The sequence below is a fragment of the Aptenodytes patagonicus genome, unplaced genomic scaffold (genome assembly GCF_965638725.1).
Source record: "Aptenodytes patagonicus unplaced genomic scaffold, bAptPat1.pri.cur scaffold_81, whole genome shotgun sequence".
NCBI classification, from domain to species: domain Eukaryota; kingdom Metazoa; phylum Chordata; class Aves; order Sphenisciformes; family Spheniscidae; genus Aptenodytes; species Aptenodytes patagonicus.
The window spans coordinates 70,772-93,680 of NW_027472029.1; the positions used below are offsets into that span (position 1 = coordinate 70,772).

Sequence of the window (22,909 nt, forward strand, 5' to 3'; positions counted from 1 at the left end):
TATTGTTTTCTCTTGTCTGTGTAAGTTGACTATGCTACTTCTTCATATTGTTATTACAATAGAAGGACCCTATGTAAGCATACTTTCAATTTATGAAAATATCAACAGGGATGTGTTAATTCAAATCACGGCTTCACTAGGAAATTTTATCAATGTTCAGGGATATTAACTGTCCTGCAGAAAAAGATTTGACTATCTGTAACATTCTGACAGAATCATTAGTTAAACATACAGGTTTGAATAGCGCTGAAGATGGAGTGAACTGTTAAGTTGCCTGCTTAACATCAGAGCTCCTACATGTGGCTCTGACAGAAATGTTTGTAAACACATGAAAGCACATGGCAGATTCAAAACCAAAAATGTAAGGATGCTTTAACACAGCACACAGTTACACTGCAGAATTGGCTGCCACAGGATGCTGTACATGCCAAAATCTTTAATTGCTTCAAATGCAATTAGAAATAAATGGAAAAATCCTACCTAGAGGTGGAACACAAAAAAGATGCTATTTCCAACTCAGGAAGTCCTTGAGCTATAAATCACTGAAAATTGAGAAGGTATCACTATATGCTCTTCCTCACATATTTGGTATTAAGCACTGAGCTAAAATGACCTTTGATTTGACCTAATACAACTGCTCTTACGTTATTAAGAATGACTTAAGAAAATCAGGATGACACTATTCAGAATAATACAGAAAGTAAAAATACTAAACTTGATTAAAGGAACTATGTAACACTTATTGGATAGAAGACTTCAGAAAAATCACATTCAAGTTATATAAATCAAACCTCTGCCTAAAATGTGTATAAACTGCGATGTGAACATTAAAGTATCTTGAGTAATTCCTTTTAAATCAACACATGTATAACAGTAACTAAATTAGGCTGAAGTCACAAAGATCTTAGTCATGTCTTAGCCATGTTAAGTTAAGCCATAAATTTTACCATGTTTTGATAATCTGGCTTTATTTCTTTGATAACAAACAGTCATAGCACAGCACTTTTTCCAATTAGAAGAGACTATATTATTTTAATTTATTTATGTTTCAGATTTGCTTGGGACAGGATAAACTTTACAAAGCAATTTCAAGTTAAAAAAGAACACAAATGAAAAAACGACACTTCAAGCAGTAAAACTGGGCTAAATCAGAAGTGTTTTACTCAATGTTTTACTTCAAAATATTGAGGAAAGTACATCCAGAGCAAAGAAATCCACCTTATTATTTACCTGATGGTTTTGACAGCTTCCTCATCTTTGTCTGCATCAAGGTCAGATGGATCCATAAAGAAGATTTTGTCCTCTGGAGGAGAGGGCTCTTCAGCATCATCTAGACCCCGACTACCATCACTGTTCATTTCACTGCTATCAACTTCCATTGGCATGTCCAAGTCCTGGCCTGGGCTAGCAGGTTCTGGAAACAACACAGGATTAGGATAATATTTCAAATACACAATTAAAAAAAAAAAAAAACCCACAAAAAACTCCACAAAATTTCTTCTTCAGTTCGTATTTATGCAAGTAAACATAAAAGTACAATCAGAAAATACAAAATCCTCAAGTTTTTGCCAAATGGTGCAGAGTGTGCTAATGAACATTATCAATTTGGTTTTGCTAAATGCCAAAGCAAGAGAGACCCAGCCAAAACAAGAATCATATGGAAAGAAACAGAGTGACAAGCTTAAGGTCTAAACCTAAATCTCACTGAGTAATTCTGTTCCACAAGTAGTAAGTACAAAGTAACCTTTTGATGGCTAAAGATGACCCAGAGAATGATTCCTGTGCAAATGAAATTGTCCGTCAACAGAAACCCAACTCCGTTCTCGCTGCCCTTGTAGCCCACAATAGCAAAAGTAAGAGAAAAAGAGGGGGCTGTGGTATTGCGGGAAAAGAGAAAAGCAGAACAGGTCTTATTCACATCTGACTCTCTACTGGCAGAAGTTTAAAGTTTCCAAAAGCTGTACAGCTTGCACTGTGGAAAGCTTAAGAATTAAGACATACAAATACCTTCCTCTGTAGCCTTTTTTCTTTTTTTTTTTCCCCCCTGGTCTGAGGAGACTTCAATTTAAAGGTGGGAGAAAGAACAAAAAAATAAACAACTCTTCAAGTCCACGGAAGAACTGTCTGAAACTGTAGTTCCCAAACTGCATGCTCTAGCACCTTAGCATCACAAAGGTGGTGAAAACAGGCTGCAGCAACAACACGTTGCACATTATTGTTCACGGCCACCAATCTCAAGACTCAGGCAAGAGCCTTAGAGCTAGAGAAGGCAGGCATGAATGGATGGGATACGTTGTGCAATGGCAATGGACCCACTGGCTAACAGAGCTGCTGCCCAGGCCTCTGTACCAGGTTGTACAGTTTGGTGTGATCTGCTGCATGTCATCAATTTTATTCCCCTCAAAAATATGCATGCCAAGGATCAAGATTTTGGGCAACACAATCACAGAACGGTTGAAGCTGGAGGGGACCTCTGGAGGTCATCTGGTCCAACAACCCCCATAAGCCCATTTCTCCAGCCTGTCGAAGCCCCTCTAGATGGTAGCACAACCCTCTGGCGTATCAGCCAGTCCTCACAGTCATTGGCAAACTTGCTGAGGGTACACTCTGCCCCATGATCCAAATCATTAATGAAGATGTTGAACAGGATTGGACCCAGTATTGGCCCCTGGGGTACACCACTAGTTACCAGCCTCCAACTAGGCTTCATGCCACTGATCACCACCCTCTAGGCCCATCCATTCAACCAGCTTTCAATCCACCTCACTGTCTGCTCACCCCCCCATATTTCATCAGCTTAACACTGGTCTAAAAGTTTTAACAGTAAGACTCTCAACTTTCTGCCACATACCGTTTCTCACCTTCTCCATTCAACTCTGTAAGGTCTATTCAGAAAATAGTCCTACTGAACTGAGGTTTCAAAAAATTAGAGTGGGGTTGTTTGGTTTGGTTTGGCTTGGCTTGGTTTTTTCCTTTCTCTTTTACCTCACAAACTGCTGGGCTAGCTCTGGCCACTAAAAATTACGGATATGAGAAAGTCACAAAAAATGGTACTTGTCTTCAGTTATTAACATTTAGAAATATATATTTCATGGTGAACAATGAGCAGACTGATCACAACAGATGTTTAATTTTTGTACATTGAGAAGGCTTCTTGATTTTTTTATTTTCCTTGAGCAATCTCAAGCAAAGCATACTGTACTTGCCAAGACTAATTAAGTAAAATTGAAGTCACCAGAATATAAATTTTACAGTGAATCTTTTTAATTGTCAGTGATCTCAGGTGAAAAAAATGGTAGGATAAAACAAAAAAGATGTAAAATACTCAAAGACGAGGGAACCAAAAGCTAATGCATCTTGTTAAGCCTCCAAAAATCTGTCAGTATTTGAAAGCACGTTTCTCATCTTACCTCCATTGAAAATCACCTCTCCAAGACAGTCTCTAGGTACTTTAGATGCACAGCGTTTATGACAGTTGAATCTGCAATCTAAAATAGAAGATAAATAAGCCCATGATACCAGAATCTTACTCCTGCTCAGACACTAACATTCCATCATTCACTACTTCCATCACAAGCTTCAGTTCAGATTCATACATTTGCATGTAACTGAAGAAGCACCAATGAGGTCACCTCCAGAAGGAAATTAACAATCTTGTCTTGATGTCACATGTTGATTTGCCCCACCACTATTTATTATGTCAGCACTTCCCCTTCCAGTACAAAACAGTTTTCTACTTCTCTAGCTTTCTCTGTAGGTATTTTTTCCATTATGATGTTATTTTTCCCATCCTCTCATCTGTTCCACACCCTTTTTTTCCATTGCTATATGATTTCAATGTCTCATCTCTATCATTTTTCCCCACCTGCTGCCTGAGACTTGCAGCCATCAGAGCCGCTAGGATCACACACCTATATCACAGAACAAATATGCTCTGCAGTAAATCCCAAAGTCCAGTTCCCCTATCAGCTTACAGATTTGGCTGAACACTGAAGCTCCATTTCTGCCTGCTGACACAGGGCAGACAGAATAACGTTATGTCCAGATTTGGCCTGACACGGAGATGGAATCTAACCTGGATGTGTGCCATTTCTGCATCTGAGGTATCAGATGCAGCCTACTGAACAAAGTCCAGCATACAATATTAGTGGTACTAACGAGAATTTCCTTTCTTAGCACCATTGCTGTAATTTTCAACTTTGTATCAACATCATGAATTTCAAAACTCCCTACTGCCCCCACAACTGTTTTCAAACTGATTAATTTAGCCGCTTTCTGCTATCCAAAGAAAGCTCACTGTGTTTTCCTTTTAAGCCCAGACAAGAGAAAAATCATTATCTCCCCATTTTTAGTAGCAGAGAAGCCAAACCCTGGAGCAAAATACAATCCTGTTCAGCTTCTGAGTGCCTACAAGGAAGCATCCTAGGAGACCAATGAACTGTCCTTTCTATAGCAGTGTTTTCAGTCCGTATTATGGAATATGGTTACTTCACTAGTTTGAAGGGGGCTGGAAGAAACAGACATTTCAAATCCTACCAGGGAACTTAAAAAGACTAAGAGGGAGCCAATCCTAATAAATTAAATTACGTCCAGAAACATTCTTGGGTACTGCAATGCAACTCTCTAGTCTAATAAACAGTTAGAAACATCCCCTAGCATGCTTTTTGGCCCACAGCATTAGCACAATCCCAAACAGTTGCCACATCTAGTTCATAAATCAGAGGATCCCATGAAATTCTCCCACCAGGCAGTCTGCATACAGCTACCCAGGCTGGGATGCTAAGAAAACCTGTTCATGAGCATGGGTCATTTTGTCCCAGTTGACCTCAGTGTCCAGGAATGTTCCTGGGCACGTTTAATTTATTCCCACAAATATAGCCTTAGCATCCCAAAGATCATCCTCAGAGTCCAAGTAGAAGCCTGGATGAATTCAAGAAATCCAGGGCTGTTACAGGTACTCAGGAACATGGGACTGCTGAAAGACCCCAAGCTTTGGGAATGTGCACAAGGAAGTCGGTGGGAAACCTTAAGAATCTGTAAGAGAAAGCAGTATGAAAACATTTTGATTGTTTGATATCAATTCCTGACATATTAAAAATACATATAGGATCATACTGCATAAATGGAGGCCTATTAATACACTTATTTCTGTCCTGTGCTTATACATAACATTTCTCTAGGCTTGTTTTCCATATATAAATGCTATTTTTATCCAGAGTCATTCACTTTCCTGAAACTGATGTGGTAGCCCCATTTGTTCAGCTGGATATACAGTCACAACAACTGTATACAATCAGTAGCATCTGTAAGTTAAAACTGCAAAGCATTTTTTTCAGGCTTCATTATTTAGGTATTACATGTATCCAAGAGACACACTGACTGAAAAAAAAAAATCAAAAACAGTTCAGGATGCAGACTTCAAACAGACTACAAAGACTGCAAATTAATAAAAACAGAAACGAAAGATAAAGCTACTTCCTTACTTGTATGAGACAGCAGTATTTTTAGTCGAAAGAAATAACACAGCTGTAAGCTTACAATTTTTGCTCTCTTCTTCTAAAGGAAACTGAAAATGTATTAAGTGACCTCTTTCAAAATGTTGACCTTTGGTACTCATGTTTGACAAACTCATATAAGTCCTTTCCATATTAATGTTTAGGATTCATCACTACAGTTTTCTTTCCTGCAACAAAGCTGACAGATCTGCACTATCCAGCAATAAAGAGCCAGAAGAAGATCAGAATGTCATAGTTACGCCCTTGGAACTGCATAAAAGAGTCTGAGAACTGAAGTCATGCATCTTAACATAATGCTAAATAAAAACCACGCAGCTGATGAAGCCTAAGCTAGTTCAGGAAAGGCACCTACCTGTATAAAGTTTTTCCAGAAGATAATAACCAGTATTCTGTACTAGAGTAATATAATGAAAACTTAGAAATTCTTTAGTGGTGAGTCTAGAAGACAGACATTGAACAAAGGGAAGTTATTTCCCATTTTTATTAATTTAGAATTATCTTTCTAGAATCAAGGTGTTCCCAATCTACATGTGATTAAATCTTATTTTTCAGAAAAATGTACAATGCACAGTCTACTAAAATGAAAACGAGGGCTGCTGTAATCCTCTCAAAAATATGCAATTTTTCAAAAATTATACTGCCCCATTTCGCAGCATACAACCTTCTGGCAATCAAAACATAAGTTGAAATCGGTTTTAAATACAAGACCTTTACTGAAATTTATCGCTGCGGCAGAAAATTAAATGTTTACCTTTACACTGCATTCCTTGGCGAAAAAGGCCCTTGAGCAGCCGTTTGCAATACTGGCATATGGTGGGACGAGTGTAAGAGTGAACAGCAAAGGTGTGCGGAACCTTCACCCTGCAAAGCACCATCTTTTCCATCCAGATGGGACGGCCACTCCAGGAGGGAATCCTCTTACTAGGTTCTGGGCAGCAGCGCTGGAATAGAGAAGTTATACGTGATTTGCATCAAAACAGTTCTACTTTTGGGGGGGGCGGGGAGGGGCAGGCAAAACGTCAGTGGAGCTGGGAGGGAGGTGTTGGCTCAGAAAGTGACCGGATAAGAAAGCAACCTGGCCAAGAAGCTTTAAGAGGACATTCTGATATCATAAAACAAAAGCAAGAAAACACCAGATGGAAAATCCTTGCAGAGAGCAGGAAAGTATGTATGAATCTATTTCCACAGAAGCTGAAATGCTAAAAATTCATTTTTATGACTTTTTTTTTTTTAAGCAACCTGGCAAGGTTCACAGACAGCACATACAGATTCCCATGTAGGGGATAAAATGGAAAACACTGGAGGTAGACAAACCAAAATCCAATCGCTACCTCAAGCTATCAGTTTTAAAAAGCAAAGTACGGCATGCCTGGATAGCTTACTAAGTTAGGCAAAATATTTAGAAAATTAAAAAATAATTTTGGAAATTAAACCCCCCAAGAAATCTTCAAAATTAAGTTAAAACAAAAACTTCAGCAATTAAAACAAAAAAAAAAGGCACTGAGTGTCATACTGAACATTCAGCAGGATAAATTTAGTTACCTACATCTACAGAAAAATGTAAAGGAACATGGCCCTGTACATCTGACCTAAAGCATTTTAAGACTGCTGAAAGATGAATCGCAAATACGATAATATATTACTCATCATCTAAGCCAAGTATTCAAAATCGGATAGCAAAGAAGAGGTGCAAAGAGGTACTAAACACGCATTGTAGAAATCACAAAGTTAAATTCCATGTGAGGAGAAACGTTTACCACTTACAATTCTATGTTCACTGAATAAATCTTACCAATAGTTATAAACATTAGAATAAATGTTTTTCATGACTCAAGACTAGGCTTCATAGCTTCTAGCTAAAAAAATTATGTTCTCGAACTACAAAATCTATACAATTTATATTTTAAACTATGGTAAGAATGTAAGAATTGTTATACTGTAAAGTAATAGAATTAGATAAGTAGGAAAGACCAAGTGTCAAAAGCACTGCTTTTATCCCACGGTGAAAGCAGCAATGAAACAAATGGATCTAATCGCTGCCTGACCTATCTTAACATCCCAATATAGTTGCAGTATAATGGATAACCTCTCAGCAATCATCATAACCATTATAACAAAAGAACTATTATGGATGACGGTTTTTACTGTAAGCCCTTCATCCCCTACACCCTCCTTGATAGGGCTTGGGTTTTTTTAGATTAACTCTGTGAAAAGCTCAACAGCATATCAGGAACACTCTCTCCTCTCCCAGCACAAAAGCTTACAATTTGTACTGCTTTAGCCAAGCAACTATTCTACATTGATACCATAATTACAGAATGAATCTGTATTACAAAGAAGGCAAGGTGTTCTATCATTCCTGAAACCAAAGTTCTCGGAGTTCATATAACCGTGAGTGACAGGCTAACAACAAAATTATACATAAAAGTTATAATTTACTTCCTGTTTCATTTCTCACAGTAATAATAGTTATCAGTAAATGTCACAGTCTAAGACTCACCAGATTTAAAAATGAACTAAAACCAAATCATAATGGTTAAGCTCAACTCCCTCATACTCAGTATGAGCCACTTGCAACACTAGCTAGTTTCCCAGAGGTTAAAGGATTTAAAACCAGAAATTGTTTCCCCTTCCACATTACATACTTCTTCAGAGGCAGAGGATGTGTATTCAGCTTGTGCTGGTCTTGGAACTGAAAGCCCTGCTCCTGGTAAAGACACGTTAGACAGACGCCTCTTTCTCACTCCACTGCAGTTATTTGGAATCTTGAAGGCACATCGCTTATGGTAGTTTAACCCACAACCTGAAAGAGAAGTTTTTTTAGACAAAAAAACCTCTCAACATTCCAAGTAACAAAAATAGTACTAATATTTTGATAAAGCAGTTAAAAAGATGATCCAGGAAAATGGTAAAGGCAGAAATAGATTGTTCTGTTAAATTCTCTTCTTTCAGCGTTCCTGATGCGATCCACAGAAACAGCTTTTTTTGCACTACTTGCTATAATACTGGTCTCTAGTAAGCCCACCTCTAGAAACAAGGTCTAAGACTCCAAAGCAGCTGATTGCCCTCCTCACTTCTCCCCCCACCAGGAGGCTTTCATCACTCCCTCACTTTGGATCACAAGAGTCAAGGAGAAGCCAGTGAGCAAGCAGTCAATACCTGACAGCAGGCTGCAGAGTGCTCCGCAGCCAGCTGGATGAAGGCCATAAGGAAAGGGATTCCCCTTCGGGAGTCTCTGCAAAGTATGTGCTCCTTGTGCAAAGAACACACGCTTGTAAGCTAGCTATTTTTTTCAAAGTGGGAAACAAGAACACTTCTTAAGCCATTTGCCCAAGGTCACACAGTTTGCGTTAAAGCCGGTATCAGAACTCAGGTTTCCTGATGCACAACCCCTTCTAAATACTACATTTATCACGTGCTAACATATCAAACAAGATACAATTTCTTCTTCCTCATCTTATATAGATATACACACACAAAAATACAGTAAAAAAAAAAATCAGACTTGCCTTCACATTTTAATCCTTGTCGTACCAAACCCCAAAGCATCTCTCCGCAGTAGTCACAAAAAGTAGGAGCCTTGTAGGAATGCACGTAAAGTGCATGAGGACGAATCTGGAAATCTTCAACTGTAGCCAAAGCTTTTAAAAAATTGCAGTAAGTTACGGTTCTTGCCACAGGATCAACAAGGATTTATGGAAAGACTATGTTGTTTTAAAAATGGCAGATTCAGAGAACATTAATTAGCTGTTTAGACATCAGCATTTTACTGTATACCATTTAAATATGTATTTAGAAGATACATAGTTTTCAGTAAGCTTTTTTATTGAGGAAAAAATCCGTTGGATTCTGTAGGCTAATGGCCACAACTAGTCAACAGTATGAGACACAATGTTGAAAACCTTAATAAGTTGAGAAGGCAAATACAACAAGCTTTGCTAAAATCAACTTAACAGTAAACATTTTAAAGAGCAACTTAATTTTCAAGCTGCTTTGTAACCTACAAAATTTTCAAGCAAAGGACAGTTCTACAGGTTAGATTTTTTAACTCTTAAAGAACTTTTTCAGAAAAAGTTTATTAGATTGAACTCTGTGTGTATTAAAACAGAACTGTGGATAGAGTTTCCATGGAACACTGGAAACTTCACAAGTAATATCCTTTTTCTTAAACAAGCATAGATATATTTAAATGAATTTTTGTCTTGTTTCTTTGGAATGTTAAAAAAAAGGTATTTTACACCAACACTACCTTGCCCTGATGGCTACTATTCTTTGATCAAATATGTACTAACGCTTCATATTTGAATTCACATGTCTCAGTTTTAAAATCCTAGTGAAAGAGATTTACATGTCTTCAAAATGCCTCAGTTTCTGGTGGTTTGTCTGTTTATAAGGAAACTGTCAGAGATTGTCAAGAGGCGGCACACAAGACAAGTTTTCCAAATACACCATTCACCAGAAGCAATGAAAAGCTCAAACCAAGATGATCAACTACTGAATATCCTAGACGTGCCTAGAACAGTAGGTCCTGAAATGCAGACAAGGAACTGAGCCTTATGACTCTGGAAATCATACTTCATTGATCCAATTTACAAATCTAATCCCATGACAGCCAAGAGATCTCTCTTTCTAGAACGTAACCTCAGTTGGGCTCTTAGTCCTCAAAAGTCTGAAAGAACCACTCGATACTAGTCCAGCTTTTATCTGTAGTTTAACTACAGCTGGCTTTTGGTTGAATTCGACAGGGTATCGATGAACCACATACAAGTCGAATCAGTTAGGGTTCGGGGGTTTTTTTGTCCTCGTTATTGAAGAGTACTACAGGTTAATAACCACCACTCTAAGGACTTTATCGTTTAAAAGCAACTGTTTTCAAACACTGCAATAACCCTTAAGACTCTGTCCTTACAGGTATGATTCAGCAGCTACGTTTATATGAAGCCTTTTAGCAGAATAAACCATCAATGGCAAAAGCTACAGAACAAAGAGACAGATGTAAGCAAAAGAAAGCCAACAACAGGGTTGGAAGAGCAAATCCTGAATCCTACCTGCATTTCAGCTTCAAAAATTATAATAATAAACTTATATTGTTATAATTATAAATTCATATTCTTATAATTCAGATTTATTTATAATAATAAACCTGAAGATTAAAACATGACAACGAAACAATAAGAAAACGCAGTACTGAAGTATCAGTACCACTTGGATTTTCTTGGAAACCTCTACCCAAAAACAGTGACCCAGTGTGAGACTTAAGTCAAAGAGCTCAAGGCAAGCATGATGATAATGTTCCATAAAGTCCTATTTTCTTTTAATCTACTGAATAAAGTGCTGTTCCACTGTTACAATACCTACCAGAGAGTACAACCTCAACAAGATCTCCCTCATGTATCTCTTCTGCTGATGTAATCCGTTGCAAAATATTATCTGAGTTCAGGTCATGACGGAAGAGGAGAATTTTGTCATACATGCCAAAGAAACCACACTCTGGGAACTGCAATAGAAAGCAAACTCTAAATTAACACATGCTCTTTGATAATCTTATCCATAAATGTTTTTAATAACAGCTTGAGTGTTTTAAGTGTTCCATGGAAACAAAATTGATCTGTTTATTTTTGAGGAACTGAAGCATCTTCTGAACTGAAATGTAGCATAAAAAGGTAAAAAACAAAACAAAACAAAAAAATCAATACCAACTTCTTCCCTGTTCCCCCCACCAACAGTGACACTTTTTTTTCAAATCTAAAAAGAAAAAATGTTAGCGTTTTTGTTTCTTTGGGTTTTCAATCTCTCAGACCTGCATAATCAGTCTGGCGCCTGAAACCCAATGCAGATCTTTCTAACTCGGATACCATCACCCGTAACCCTTATTTCACAGACATTCTGGTCAGGCAGGTATTCAGCTCAAGACACTCCAGCAGCACCTGCCACGCTTTTCTTGAGGGGCAAGCCAAGAGAGGCTCTATGTTGTTCTACAACAGTTTAGGTCTGCAGATGCAAGAAAAGGAAAACTCGATTCCTGCCAAGGACAGAAGATAATATTGCAAATCCATATAGGGAATAGATACACTAAGTAACACGCCGTTTTTCCATGACACTTCACTGAAAACAGCTTTCTTACTCTATATTTTCCCCACTCTTCAAAATATTGTCAAGTGTTAGTAAAACTTCTTAAAATGAAAAGCTTAAAAGTAAACAGACAATTCACAGAGAAAGAGAGCAGGAATAGACCCTGAAGAGGCATGAGTACCACTCAACCAGTTCCTTTGGCCTTTTTGTTTAAATCAGAATTCAAACTCGAGGTGGGAACAAACACACAGAAGTGCTCCACAGAAGAAAACAGGAAGAATGTGGGAAAAAATGTGGAAAAGCACACAACGAACTTTCAATTAATTAGGTAACAGACTACAGTTTGGTAATTTAGATCTTGCACGGTCAATAAGTAACAGGGTCTAAACTGCATGAAGCTTGTGGTATATTAATTGTCCTTAACTAAAGTAGTCAAAGACTTTTTTCCACCATATCAAAGACATAATGAAGGTATCTGTCACGTCCATTGTTTTCACACTGCCTTCCCATTCAGAGAGAGAATAATTTCCTCTTCCTGGTAGCAATTTTATCCAAAAATATTAAGTTGGCCTTCTCTGTTTTGGTGTGCACACCCTACACATTTACATTACAAATAATACTGAAGAATCCCCATGCTCTGGAAAGCATATTATCTACTGGGACAGTCACAAAGAGAGGCAGATTTTGTGCCATTTAACCCATGCAAAGACAAAAGATGGACCTGACAAAATTATACAGACACCAGGAGATATTTAATCCACAGCACCAAGAAACTGAGTTACTGGGCTGATGCCAAACCAGCAGGCTGCTTCCTCTGTCTCCCAACCCACTCTTAGGTTCCCTACATAAATTTGATACTCTCTTGTACTCTGTACAGTAGCCATGATGGTACAGATATGACAGAGGCATTATATTCCCCTAAAACAGATGTTTTGAAAAACTTTAAACAATAAAATGCTATTGCTTAAAATCCTTCAGGTCATCTGGAATTACCTTTAAGAACTCCTCTCTTTTCGTACTATATTTCAGCATACTCATCCGCTGATTCATCTTAATAAATAGCAAATATCCATTAATATTCTGAAAATTACATTTTTCCAATCTCCTAAAGATTATTTGTATTAGGAAAGGAAATAATAAGCTTGAGAATTAGCTGTGCTGCCCAAATATGTGTCTCAGTATATCTGCAAGTATGCACAGGACTTGACTTTATATTCAGAGCATGTATGCATGTTAGTAATTCTTCCAAGGGAACTGACAGTTCTTCATACCTGAAACAGTGCATAAACCTGCTTTAAGCTCTAACTCAAAATTCCACTGTGCCTCAATTAACAAGAAAACAAGTTATATTTACATTTTTTGAGTAAGTGTTGTAAGGTTTTACTCCTTGATACTATATACACTGTTTAGCCAGGTATCACATCTTAATGCTAGTATCAACAAGAGAAAGCTACTACATCAATGCCACAATCAGTTGTATCCTCAAGACAACTTCTATTTCTAGCATATCAATTGCATCATGCTGCTGAAAAACTTAATTCCAACGAAAGGGAGAGAAAATCAACGTGAATATGGTATGTATCTGCCTGCAGATAAACGTGACACTTTTTATTAATTTCAGCTGCCAGGAGAGACAACTGATGATTCAGAAAATCAGTGTGAACTATTGCGTCTCTGTATTAAGTTCACAGAACCACCTATAAAACACAAATTTTAAGGAATCTCTAAGATATTTCACAGGTTTAAGTCTCCTTCTTTTGATATAGATATGTCTTTGTTTCTTTTTTTTTTTTCATTCTTTGAGACCATAAACCTATCATGCAACTGCCAGAACATCCCTACACATAATCCCCCACCCCAGCAACCAAAGGTCACAAAATCACATACCAAGAAGCACTTATTTTAAATGCTATGACCATGTGTTCTGCATGTGACACCATTTACCCATTCTCATGGGATTTATTAAAATGTTTTAAACATACCATATTAATTTTGGTGACTAAAAAGCATTAGCTGACACAATAAACAAAAGTTACAGATGAATACTCAAATCCTCTTTTTGACGGCAAGTGTAATCATGAAAAATACGAGACATTACATCCCTTAGAAAGCAGCATCAACATTAATTCCAAAGTTTGTAAATAACAGTATAATGCCTATAACTAAGATACTGTTTTCAAACAAATTCCAGACTTAAAGGCTAAATTAATTTCTATGGAATAAAAGTATCATTAAAAAAAAGCAAAATCATCTATTATAGATTGTTAGAACTGTTGGCATCAACATCCTTGTTTGGTTCTATGCTAATTAAATTGACCTTTTAAGCTGTGTATCGTGTATGCTTATGATACTGTAGCTACATGTTTTACTGCCCTCTTCTCTCAAAACAAGTATACATACATATGGATGAAATGACTGTGAAAGGTTGTCTGTTTTTGTAACTGTAATATTTAACCTCATAAAAGATAACTCCTCTATTTACAAGCTTCAGCTTGATCAGTAGCTTCTAGACTAAGATGCAGAATCACAAGCCCAGGCCTAACAAGACTAACAATAATCTATGCTAGTATTTATTGCAAGAAGTCTATCACTAAACACAGACTCTGTATACAGTTTCTATAGATATCTATAGATATATACTATATATACACAGACTTCACCCAGGGCACATTCTTCTATGCATTGTGCATGCCTAATCTCCATTTCTGAAGCAATCATTCCAAAAACTAAAAGCGTTAGAATAAAGATAACCTGGTACTACAGAGTTGCAATTGCTACAGGTTTTCCTGAATCCACAACAGGGACACGCATAACTGAGGAACCTTGCAACAGCTCCCTTACCTATCCTGCCTATTAGGTTAGGTGCTTGCCTGCATGTCCACAAAGGAGCACAGAGGAACAACACAGGTGGGGCAGCCTACAACACCCCACCCGGCTCCTCCTAGGCCCATCACAGGAGCCATCAGCCCACCAAAGGCCCATCTCCACATGCCAGAGGAGCCCAGAGGAACAAGGGCAGGCAGGGAACCCAAATTAAGGACTCCAAGGAAAGGATACCCTGTCCAGGCCCCTCCTAGGGCTGTCACAGGAGAGCCTTAGCCCCAGTTTCCAGCCATAAACCCCATCAAGATAAGTCAACGCTAGAGCACCTTTTGAACTGAGAGGGGTTGCTGCCCAATGGTATGGGACACATTATAAGATGCCAGGGAATTACGATTGTACAAGACTTATTATGGGATGTTTATGGAAGGAACCAAAGGCAAGGAAAGAGGTGATTCAGGGAGGAACAAAAGTGGGGAAAAAAAAGAGGGATAAGAAGATAAAAAAGGCTGGTCACCTGTAAACAGGGACTGGTCAGAACAATTGTCTGGTCATGCTCTGTGCCTGATCAGCACCATCTGTCCTATCTTTTCATTAAATTCCATTTCTATCTATTTTCCTGGATGATGGGTTCTCATTCTGAGCACACGTGTGTGTATGGGGAGTCTGAGTGCCAGCAACTGGAGCCAGACCGCAGGTCAGAGCACCCATGTGTCTGTGGTGCCCAGCAACTGGAGAGACCAGAGTGAGTGAAATCAAGAGCTTGAATATCCAAGTGCCAGCAACCGCAAAGACCAAGATCCAGCAGCTACTACTGGGCTGAGAGTGCCTGAGCCCAGCTGCTGGAGACATCCACTTTCTTTTTTATTGTTGGTTTTTTGTTGGGTTTTTGTGCGTGTGTGCACCCACTAACAGACCTTCATCCTGAACCACCAGAGAAGGGTACGCTATGAGACCATTAGTGATGTTTGTGTTCATGTGAGTGCTCTGTGTGTCTGCCTGTGTCAATCTGTGTGTATACACGTATGTGTTGTACACCCATATCCAAGTGCTTGTGCCTACGGGGAATACGTGGTCAGTCTTGCTACTGGTTGGACCTGGGGCGTGAAGCTGCAGCAGACTCACCTCTGCCAGGAGGCTGTTGGATTCAGTTGTCCCTAATAAAACTTTTCAAGTTTGATGAACAAGTCCTGTCCTTTCCTTGCACACCCCCCTGCAAAATTCCCGTTATAAAAAAAACAGACCCTAACACAAAGATGCCTCCCTCACCGCTCCTTTCCGCACACTTCAGCTCAGATCACTCTCCTCTGCCCCCACTACAGTCCTGTGCACCCAAGCAAGGGAAGCACTGGCTGGCTGCCCTCTGCATGGCCGGCCCTGACGAGCTGCAGGTGGCCCGTCAGAGCCCGTGTCTAAGGCACTTGGCCAGGCTTCGATGGGGGGAGCTGTGCAAGCAGCTTGGCTCCTTACAGACGTGCAGCGCCCTGCTCTCTCTTCCGCTCCCCAGTACGTTCGGGAATACAGCATTCCTTGCTAGCACCTTAGCCAGAAGGCTATGCGCAGACTGCTGGCCAAGAATAACCTCATCGATTAACAAGGTTTTTATTTCAAGTGATATCTTTTAGCAGAATTTTTACGCAAAGCTTAAACTATGTTCAAGTTATACACTACCAAATTTTTCTCTTGTACTGCAGGCAAAGTACAGCTTTTATAGCCTTCCTTATGCTCAATTACATGAAGCTGTTAAGGAAGAACACTATCCAGTTCCTTTGAAGTGTTAAAAGCTCATAATGTAAACTTGAAAACAAAACTCAAAGCAGAATTTTTTAAAGCCTGTTTTATCTTAAGGGATTATACAGCTATTACTTTGGGCTTTTATGCAGGAAAGTATCTGCACAGTGACTCAGAACATATAAACTGCTAATCCCAGTATTACTATGTTTCCTAAAAGCAAAAAGGAGACAGTTCCCAGTGTTAACGGTTCCAAAAAGAGCATATAACTACAGGAAATCACTTGCGGGAAGTCTACATATGCAATAGACTGCCAAAATTAATCTCCGGTACACCAGTATCATCAACTTACATAAAGAACGTATGCAATCCTTTGTACTTGGGTGGTACTAGCACAAGTAACACTACTAGTGCATTACTGCGGTTACACTGAGGAAAACAATTGGTACTATCTAGAATGCTTATACTGTAAGTATTACAGTATGTCTAGTTTTAATTGATAGTGCACTACACCGTTCTTTTTACCCAGAAGAACTCAATATACAGCGGCCAGTATTGCTGGAGCGAAACACAACTGAGGCTTCTTTCTATCCTGGCAGTAACTGAAAAAATCCCTCTGCTTCAAGTTCCAGGACTTACTTTACAAAGTTCTGGACCAGTCGCCAAAAATTCACACTAGGGAAAAGTGTAGGCGGATATTGTTTCAAGGTCCAATATCTCATGACCCATCATAACTCAAAACAAATGCTTCAAACCACTGAAAGTTAATTCCAAAGTCTAATAGTGCAAAACACCCATTACCTTAGAAAGTCTCTACGTTCAGTGAAATCACTCCAATCTGTTATCCTGCATCCCTACCCAGCTATTCACTCCCACTCCTTAGAATCATGTGCCAAATCACATTATCACACAGACAATTAGCTTCAAACATGTTGCATGAGATCTTTCCCTCACCAGATGCCTCAGTACCGACATACTTGGACTACTGCTTGGCTAGGTTTTACAGCATACAAACCTATTACCATGCTGGAAATGCTAACCCGCCCCGCATATACTAGCTCCGTGCCCCCAGTACTCCCCAGCTCCCATCTTCTCACAGGCATATTTGCTTCTCACGCCTCAAGTTTCTATTGCTCTGCTGCCTTATTTAGCTCATAGGAAGATGGCAAATGACAAGTCAAGAAGGCAGACCAAGGGGGGGGGGGGGGGGGGGGGGGGCGAGATTTGAGCACAGCTGATGAATACAAAACATGATTTGCATTAATTTTAGAGCCATTCAAAAATAAGCACCATAAGCTTAACCTGGAGAAAAACCCAGGACGGTTGCAGTACTGTTCATTACACCAAATTAAGTTGTTACTGCAAGAGTTGTAGAGACCCATTTGTAATATAGATGGATTGTAATATGATCCTTGTAATATAATTCTTTTACTTCTCAATATTTTATTAGTAAAACATCTGTTAACACTTGAGAAATCATATTAAGCTTCAACACCTCTGCCACAATTTGGTTAGATAGTTCCCCATTACCATGACAGCGTCCAAACCTTTGGAAGACAAGCTTATATTCATTCCACATGTTTTGGTCTTTTCACAACATGACAATTTAAAGTATTTTAAAATAAACACTTTTTTCCCCTTCAGCAGCCCTCACTGAAGAACTAGCTATCCAAACTACTTTAATTCAGCCCCATTAAAACTTGAGTTCTTAGGTATACAATTAATACAGGTATACAGTTAATTGTCATTCGGTCAAAAAATTCTACAGATACATTTGTGTGTTCTTCATGTCAGGCTTTTTTTCCACTGATTATCAAAGCAAAATGTTTGAACACATCTCCTCATCTCCCTCCCCCCTGCCCCCCCAGTCTACTTCATCCTCAAAGGAAACTGGCTGGTTTTCCAAACAATCCAAGGACTTCAGTCATATTCCAATTATCAAAAATGAAATCCCACCTAGTCTAATTAAAATAATAGGCAGGACTATCAAAAAAGTGCATACATACTGATAGGATCACATTCAATTCAGATTATTTAAATTATTGACCAGGGAATACAATGTACCAGCACTATAACATTTATAAAAACAATGAAAGTACAAAACTACAGAAACAGTAGAAAGACTCACAAGCAGGTGTAATATGCAAAATTTAACTCCTTTTAAACGCAGCTATACTTCCAGTGATTGTGTTCTCAACACCTTAACCAGTTCAGAGTCTTGAAGAAATAAATATGAGTGTGTACATGTTAAGTACCTGTGTAAGTGGCTATTGACAGATTAAGGCCTGAATTCAGGCAAGTCAAACCAGCATAATGTGGCAGGAAACAATCAGGGAATTAACACTAGTAAGAAAGCATAAGTACTGTTGGGAGAGGAAACAGCATTTAAGGTAAACAATGACACCTTAAGGACTCTGCCTATAGAGAAAAGATGACCAAAAAGCCCATCATGGAAAAAATAGCCAAAAAATAAGGTGAGAGAACAAAGAAGCACAAAGAAAGCCAGTAATCAAGCAGAAATTAGATTATACACAATCATGAATTTGCTGTTGACAATTACACATGCAGTTGAAAGAGAGTGATCACATTAGGATGAAGAAAAATTAAGACAACAAAAATATTATTGCTAGCAAAAGCAAAGACACCAAACACACAAAAGTTACAGGAATCAAGATGAAAGCAACAAGTGCTAGATAAGCATTTCAAGCCTATACGTAAGCAAGACAATTTTGAGACTACTTTGAAGAAAGAAATTTTAGAAAACCCATACTACTTATGGAAGAGTTCAGCAATAGCAGAATTGTAAACATTGTTGGTGGAGAAGGTTTAAGAACAAATCCAAAACAGGCAGGCCACGGAAGGAAAAATTACTTTTGGAGGTAAACTAAATAAGACACAAGATGGACCAAAAAATACTAGGCTGGATCAAGTTCAGTAAGAAAAGGATAAATAGACAGGAAACAAATGCAGCAAACATGAATGAAACACTAGAAATATGTAAGGGCAAAGAAAGAAGAAGAGAGTGAGAAAATAAGTTTGGTTTGCTTTCTTTTTTTTTTTTCTTTTTTAAATTGAAGACATGAGACGACCATGTTATGAAAATACAGAAGAAAAATCCAAGCGAGGTTTGTTAATTAGTAAGACATAAGAAATACCCCTTTGACTTTGCTAAGTGGTGACTGTTTGAGTGGGTTCAGTTAAGTGTAAAAAGAAAACTAGTCTGGAAGATTAAGAAACAGATTGTATGGGTAAGCAGTGTATCAGTACTCAAGTCGAAGAGAAGGCAACCGTTAGAAAGGATCACAAGGATTTCAGGCAAACACCCTAAGGTAGGAGGGCAATTGGCCTAACTTCAGAGCAAAATGTAGCAAAGCCATTGGAGGAAAAGTATGTAAAGAAGGAGGGTGCTGAGTATGACTGAAAATGAAAAGGATGAAGGACAGGTTTGTAGATGAAAAAGGCAGATAAAGGAAGTTTCAGAATCATGAAAGGAAAGATTTTTAAGTTTAAGAAAAAAGTTATGATAAATCTCGCAGGTACTGATACTATACAAGTAATAGCACAGAAATATCAAATGTTTTTCATTTATAGCTATTAGATTAACTAGAACAAAATAAATAAGCTAGAATAAAGCCTTTATAGCACGCCGTCCTACATAATTCTCAGTTTGCAGGCAGTGGGGCATCACCACATGCGAGTTTCTAGTTTTAAGCTAGTAAGCCCTATGTTTTACTTCATGTCCTCTCATGCAAGGAATGAAGAAACAGTATTTAAACACAAAACAGGATTAAGAACTTGCCTCTGTAATATCTGATCATTGTGCAAGGACGCACACTGTCCATCTGCAACTTATACTACACATTTTTCTGCTTCTAAACACACTCCCTCTATTCCAGCAGTCATATCTGTTCATGCTTTGGTTCCTCTTCAGATTTGCCCTGAGCACTGTATGTCTGGTACTTTAATATACAGCAATCTAGATAAGGAACGAACAGAGCAGATAGATTGAGACTATAACCAAGAATCCTTTAAGCATCCCTATAAAGTCTAAAGTTTGGCTTTTCTGAGGACTTCTATTAAGCATTCCAATATACAATACCCCTAACATAGTGCTCCTCAAATTTAACTTTAAACTTGAAAAAAAGTTTTTGCTCCTCTCCTGATGTTTAGAACATTTTTAAACAGAGCTGAGACACATCAAATATTTGCATTACTCATCTCGCTCTCCTTGCAGACACATCTCTTTAGTTTCAGTTCTGCTGATGCTACTTTTAATTACTCTTCTGCAAAACCTGAACAAGCTCCACCGAACAGCAGTGTCTGAAGCAGGAAGCACAGCTGACCATCAACAATACAGCAAGACTGGCAATACAGAAAGCGCTATGAAAATGCATTAGGTAAACACAGTACTTATTTCCTAACTAAACTGCTCTCCAGCACAGGCTTTTGCAGGATTTTTTCCTCCGAGTTGATTAATTTCCCCTGAAAGAAATAAAGGTAAGGCATGTTATTTTTCTGAAAACTTCTGAGGATGCTATAATTACTTTTATAAAGGTTAAAATCCAGCCTCCTCAGAGATCTGCTGTAAGTCCTAATGAACATTTTTGATACTGTAATTGTAGCCTGAAATAAGAGTTAGGCAGGCAGTTCAAGCTCCCAAGCAAATAGGAAGGATACCTGAACTTTTTTTTTATTCCAGATCTGTAGAGAAATAAAAGGCTGAAACGTGATTTAAAAGCACTATTAAAAATAAGTAAGGAAAATTCCATTTAATTCTAGTAAAAGATACCACTCAAATAAGAAGAAAAGCTATAAACGATCCCAAGTAAAAAAAGATGTTTCTCCTTTTTCATTAAAGAACTGCAACAGTAAATAGATACTGCTAACTACAGAACTATCACAAGAACAAACTATACAGTACCCTGACGTCGAGAGCTAGGAACCAGTCGAGAAAAGACAGTTTAAGCAGGCAGTGGAATACCAAAGGAAAGGGAAGCTTTAACACTGTTGAATCTCAAAGGCATACCCAGTAGCTTCAAAGCTTTCAACTGGAAAAAACAGACAGCTATATGCATGACAGCACACAGAAAACAGTTCACAGTGTTTACATAAATACAAAATTATCTACATATTAATACTAGAATATTTAATACTCTTGCAACAGTCACCAGATCCAAGAGAAAAAAAACGTCACAGCAGGACATATTGCTGTCAAATAGAGGGTGGAGGGAGGATACTGCATCTTGTGCACTAGCTGCAAAACTACTTATGAAAGATGAATCCACCACACGTAAGGTTGTTTCCTGATCAGTTTGCTGCCTGCAAACATGTTCTCACTGAGCAGTCATTTACTGGTAGCATCGGCTACAGGAGAGCATAAACTGAATCAAAGCCAGACAAAAAAGGAAAACTGATCGTGAAATCCTCATCAGTTTTGCAGTAGATGAGGCTCAGCATATAAGAAGTTTCTTGAGCTATAACAAGAACTTGACTAAATTTTTAGCTGAGCCTGCCAAAAGAACAGAAAGGAAAAAAAAATAAGTGTGAAAGTATTTGTTTTCATCTTTAAGATAGAAGACAGGAAATATGCAGATGCAAAGAGGAGTTGATACAGAAAGAAAAAGCAGCCCCTAAAATGGCTGCAAAAAAGTGCACCTAACATGCATGGTACAAAAAAAAAAAAAAAAAACACCAAAAAAACCGTTAACCCAAATAACTTGTCTCTTCAGAAAGGAACTAACATGCTGAACTACATTTTGGTAGCCCATAAAGTTATTATGAAATCAGCTTTTTTGCCAACTATTTTGTAAAAATATGGAAGACGCAGTAAGTTGTGAGATGGGGAAAAAAGATACACAAGCATATGCAAATGAGAGTTCATATAATGTTTGCATTTACTTTCTTTCAAGCTATTAAGTGAAAAAGAACCATCTAATAAAACTAATCAACCATAAATACCAATCACAACAATGAAAGACATGGAGAAAACAATTCCCTACAAAATAATCTACCTTCAACTCCCTCCCTCTCATCCATCCCTGGTCTTGAGGGAAAAGAGCAGTTATTTCTTCATTATTTTATGAAACAACGTTAACTACTTTTCAGGTTGCTTAGTAGGATCTAACCTACCTAACCTAAATAAAGGTAAAACTTTGATGCAAAAACAGCAAGATCAATGTTATCTCCTTCCTAGAGAGTCAGAACTTGCAACAGCTTAACCAAGACACATTTGAAAAGTATGCTAAGTTTTTTTTACTTCTTGGTCGACCCCCTCTTAATAGAAATTATGCTAATAATAGTCCTCTCATAAAAGAGTAACGCATGTATTCCTTATATGGCATAACAATACTAGGACAGTCTTAGCTGTTTGGTGGGGGTTTTAATTATTAACTAGAAACAAAAAGAAAAGCTAGTATCATGCAAGTCTGCAGGCCTGCGGTACATTTCTGTAGCCACAATTGGTCCTTTCATTACAGCTGACTATACTGTTCCAAGAATACTCCTTAACAGTAGTAAGCATAAACTAGTAAAAACCTAAGATATCAGTGACAATCACTGAAAGGAAAAAACATACTTCTCCATATTGTGAAAACTAATTCTTGCAGAAAATTTACTACTACATCTTCTTTTACTAGATTTCACAAGCAAGAAAGTAACAGGAGAGTTCACTCCTTTTAAATTAAAAGCTTCTATCTTGGGAGTTAGCAAAATTTCTTTGTGCATAATTGCAAGCATCTAACATGGAGCTTTGTCACTGTACCAAACTTCCC

At 38.1% G+C, this 22,909-nt stretch overlaps 1 protein-coding gene across 3 annotated transcripts in view; it reads right to left on the minus strand.

Moving 5' to 3' along the window:
• The window catches only part of PRKD3 (protein kinase D3), a 47,526-nt gene that overhangs the window by 20,599 nt on the left and 4,018 nt on the right, over nucleotides 1-22,909 (minus strand). For 2 of the 3 annotated variants that reach the window (XM_076363719.1, XM_076363718.1), the window contains 6 exons: nucleotides 10,875-11,013; nucleotides 9,026-9,157; nucleotides 8,162-8,319; nucleotides 6,268-6,457; nucleotides 3,411-3,488; nucleotides 1,231-1,414 (listed from right to left, as the gene is read on the minus strand). In XM_076363719.1, the coding sequence (XP_076219834.1) occupies nucleotides 1,231-1,414; nucleotides 3,411-3,488; nucleotides 6,268-6,457; nucleotides 8,162-8,319; nucleotides 9,026-9,157; nucleotides 10,875-11,013 (881 nt within the window). The remainder of the gene's footprint in view (nucleotides 1-1,230; nucleotides 1,415-3,410; nucleotides 3,489-6,267; nucleotides 6,458-8,161; nucleotides 8,320-9,025; nucleotides 9,158-10,874; nucleotides 11,014-22,909) is intronic. The other variant, XM_076363720.1, reaches the window with a different exon arrangement.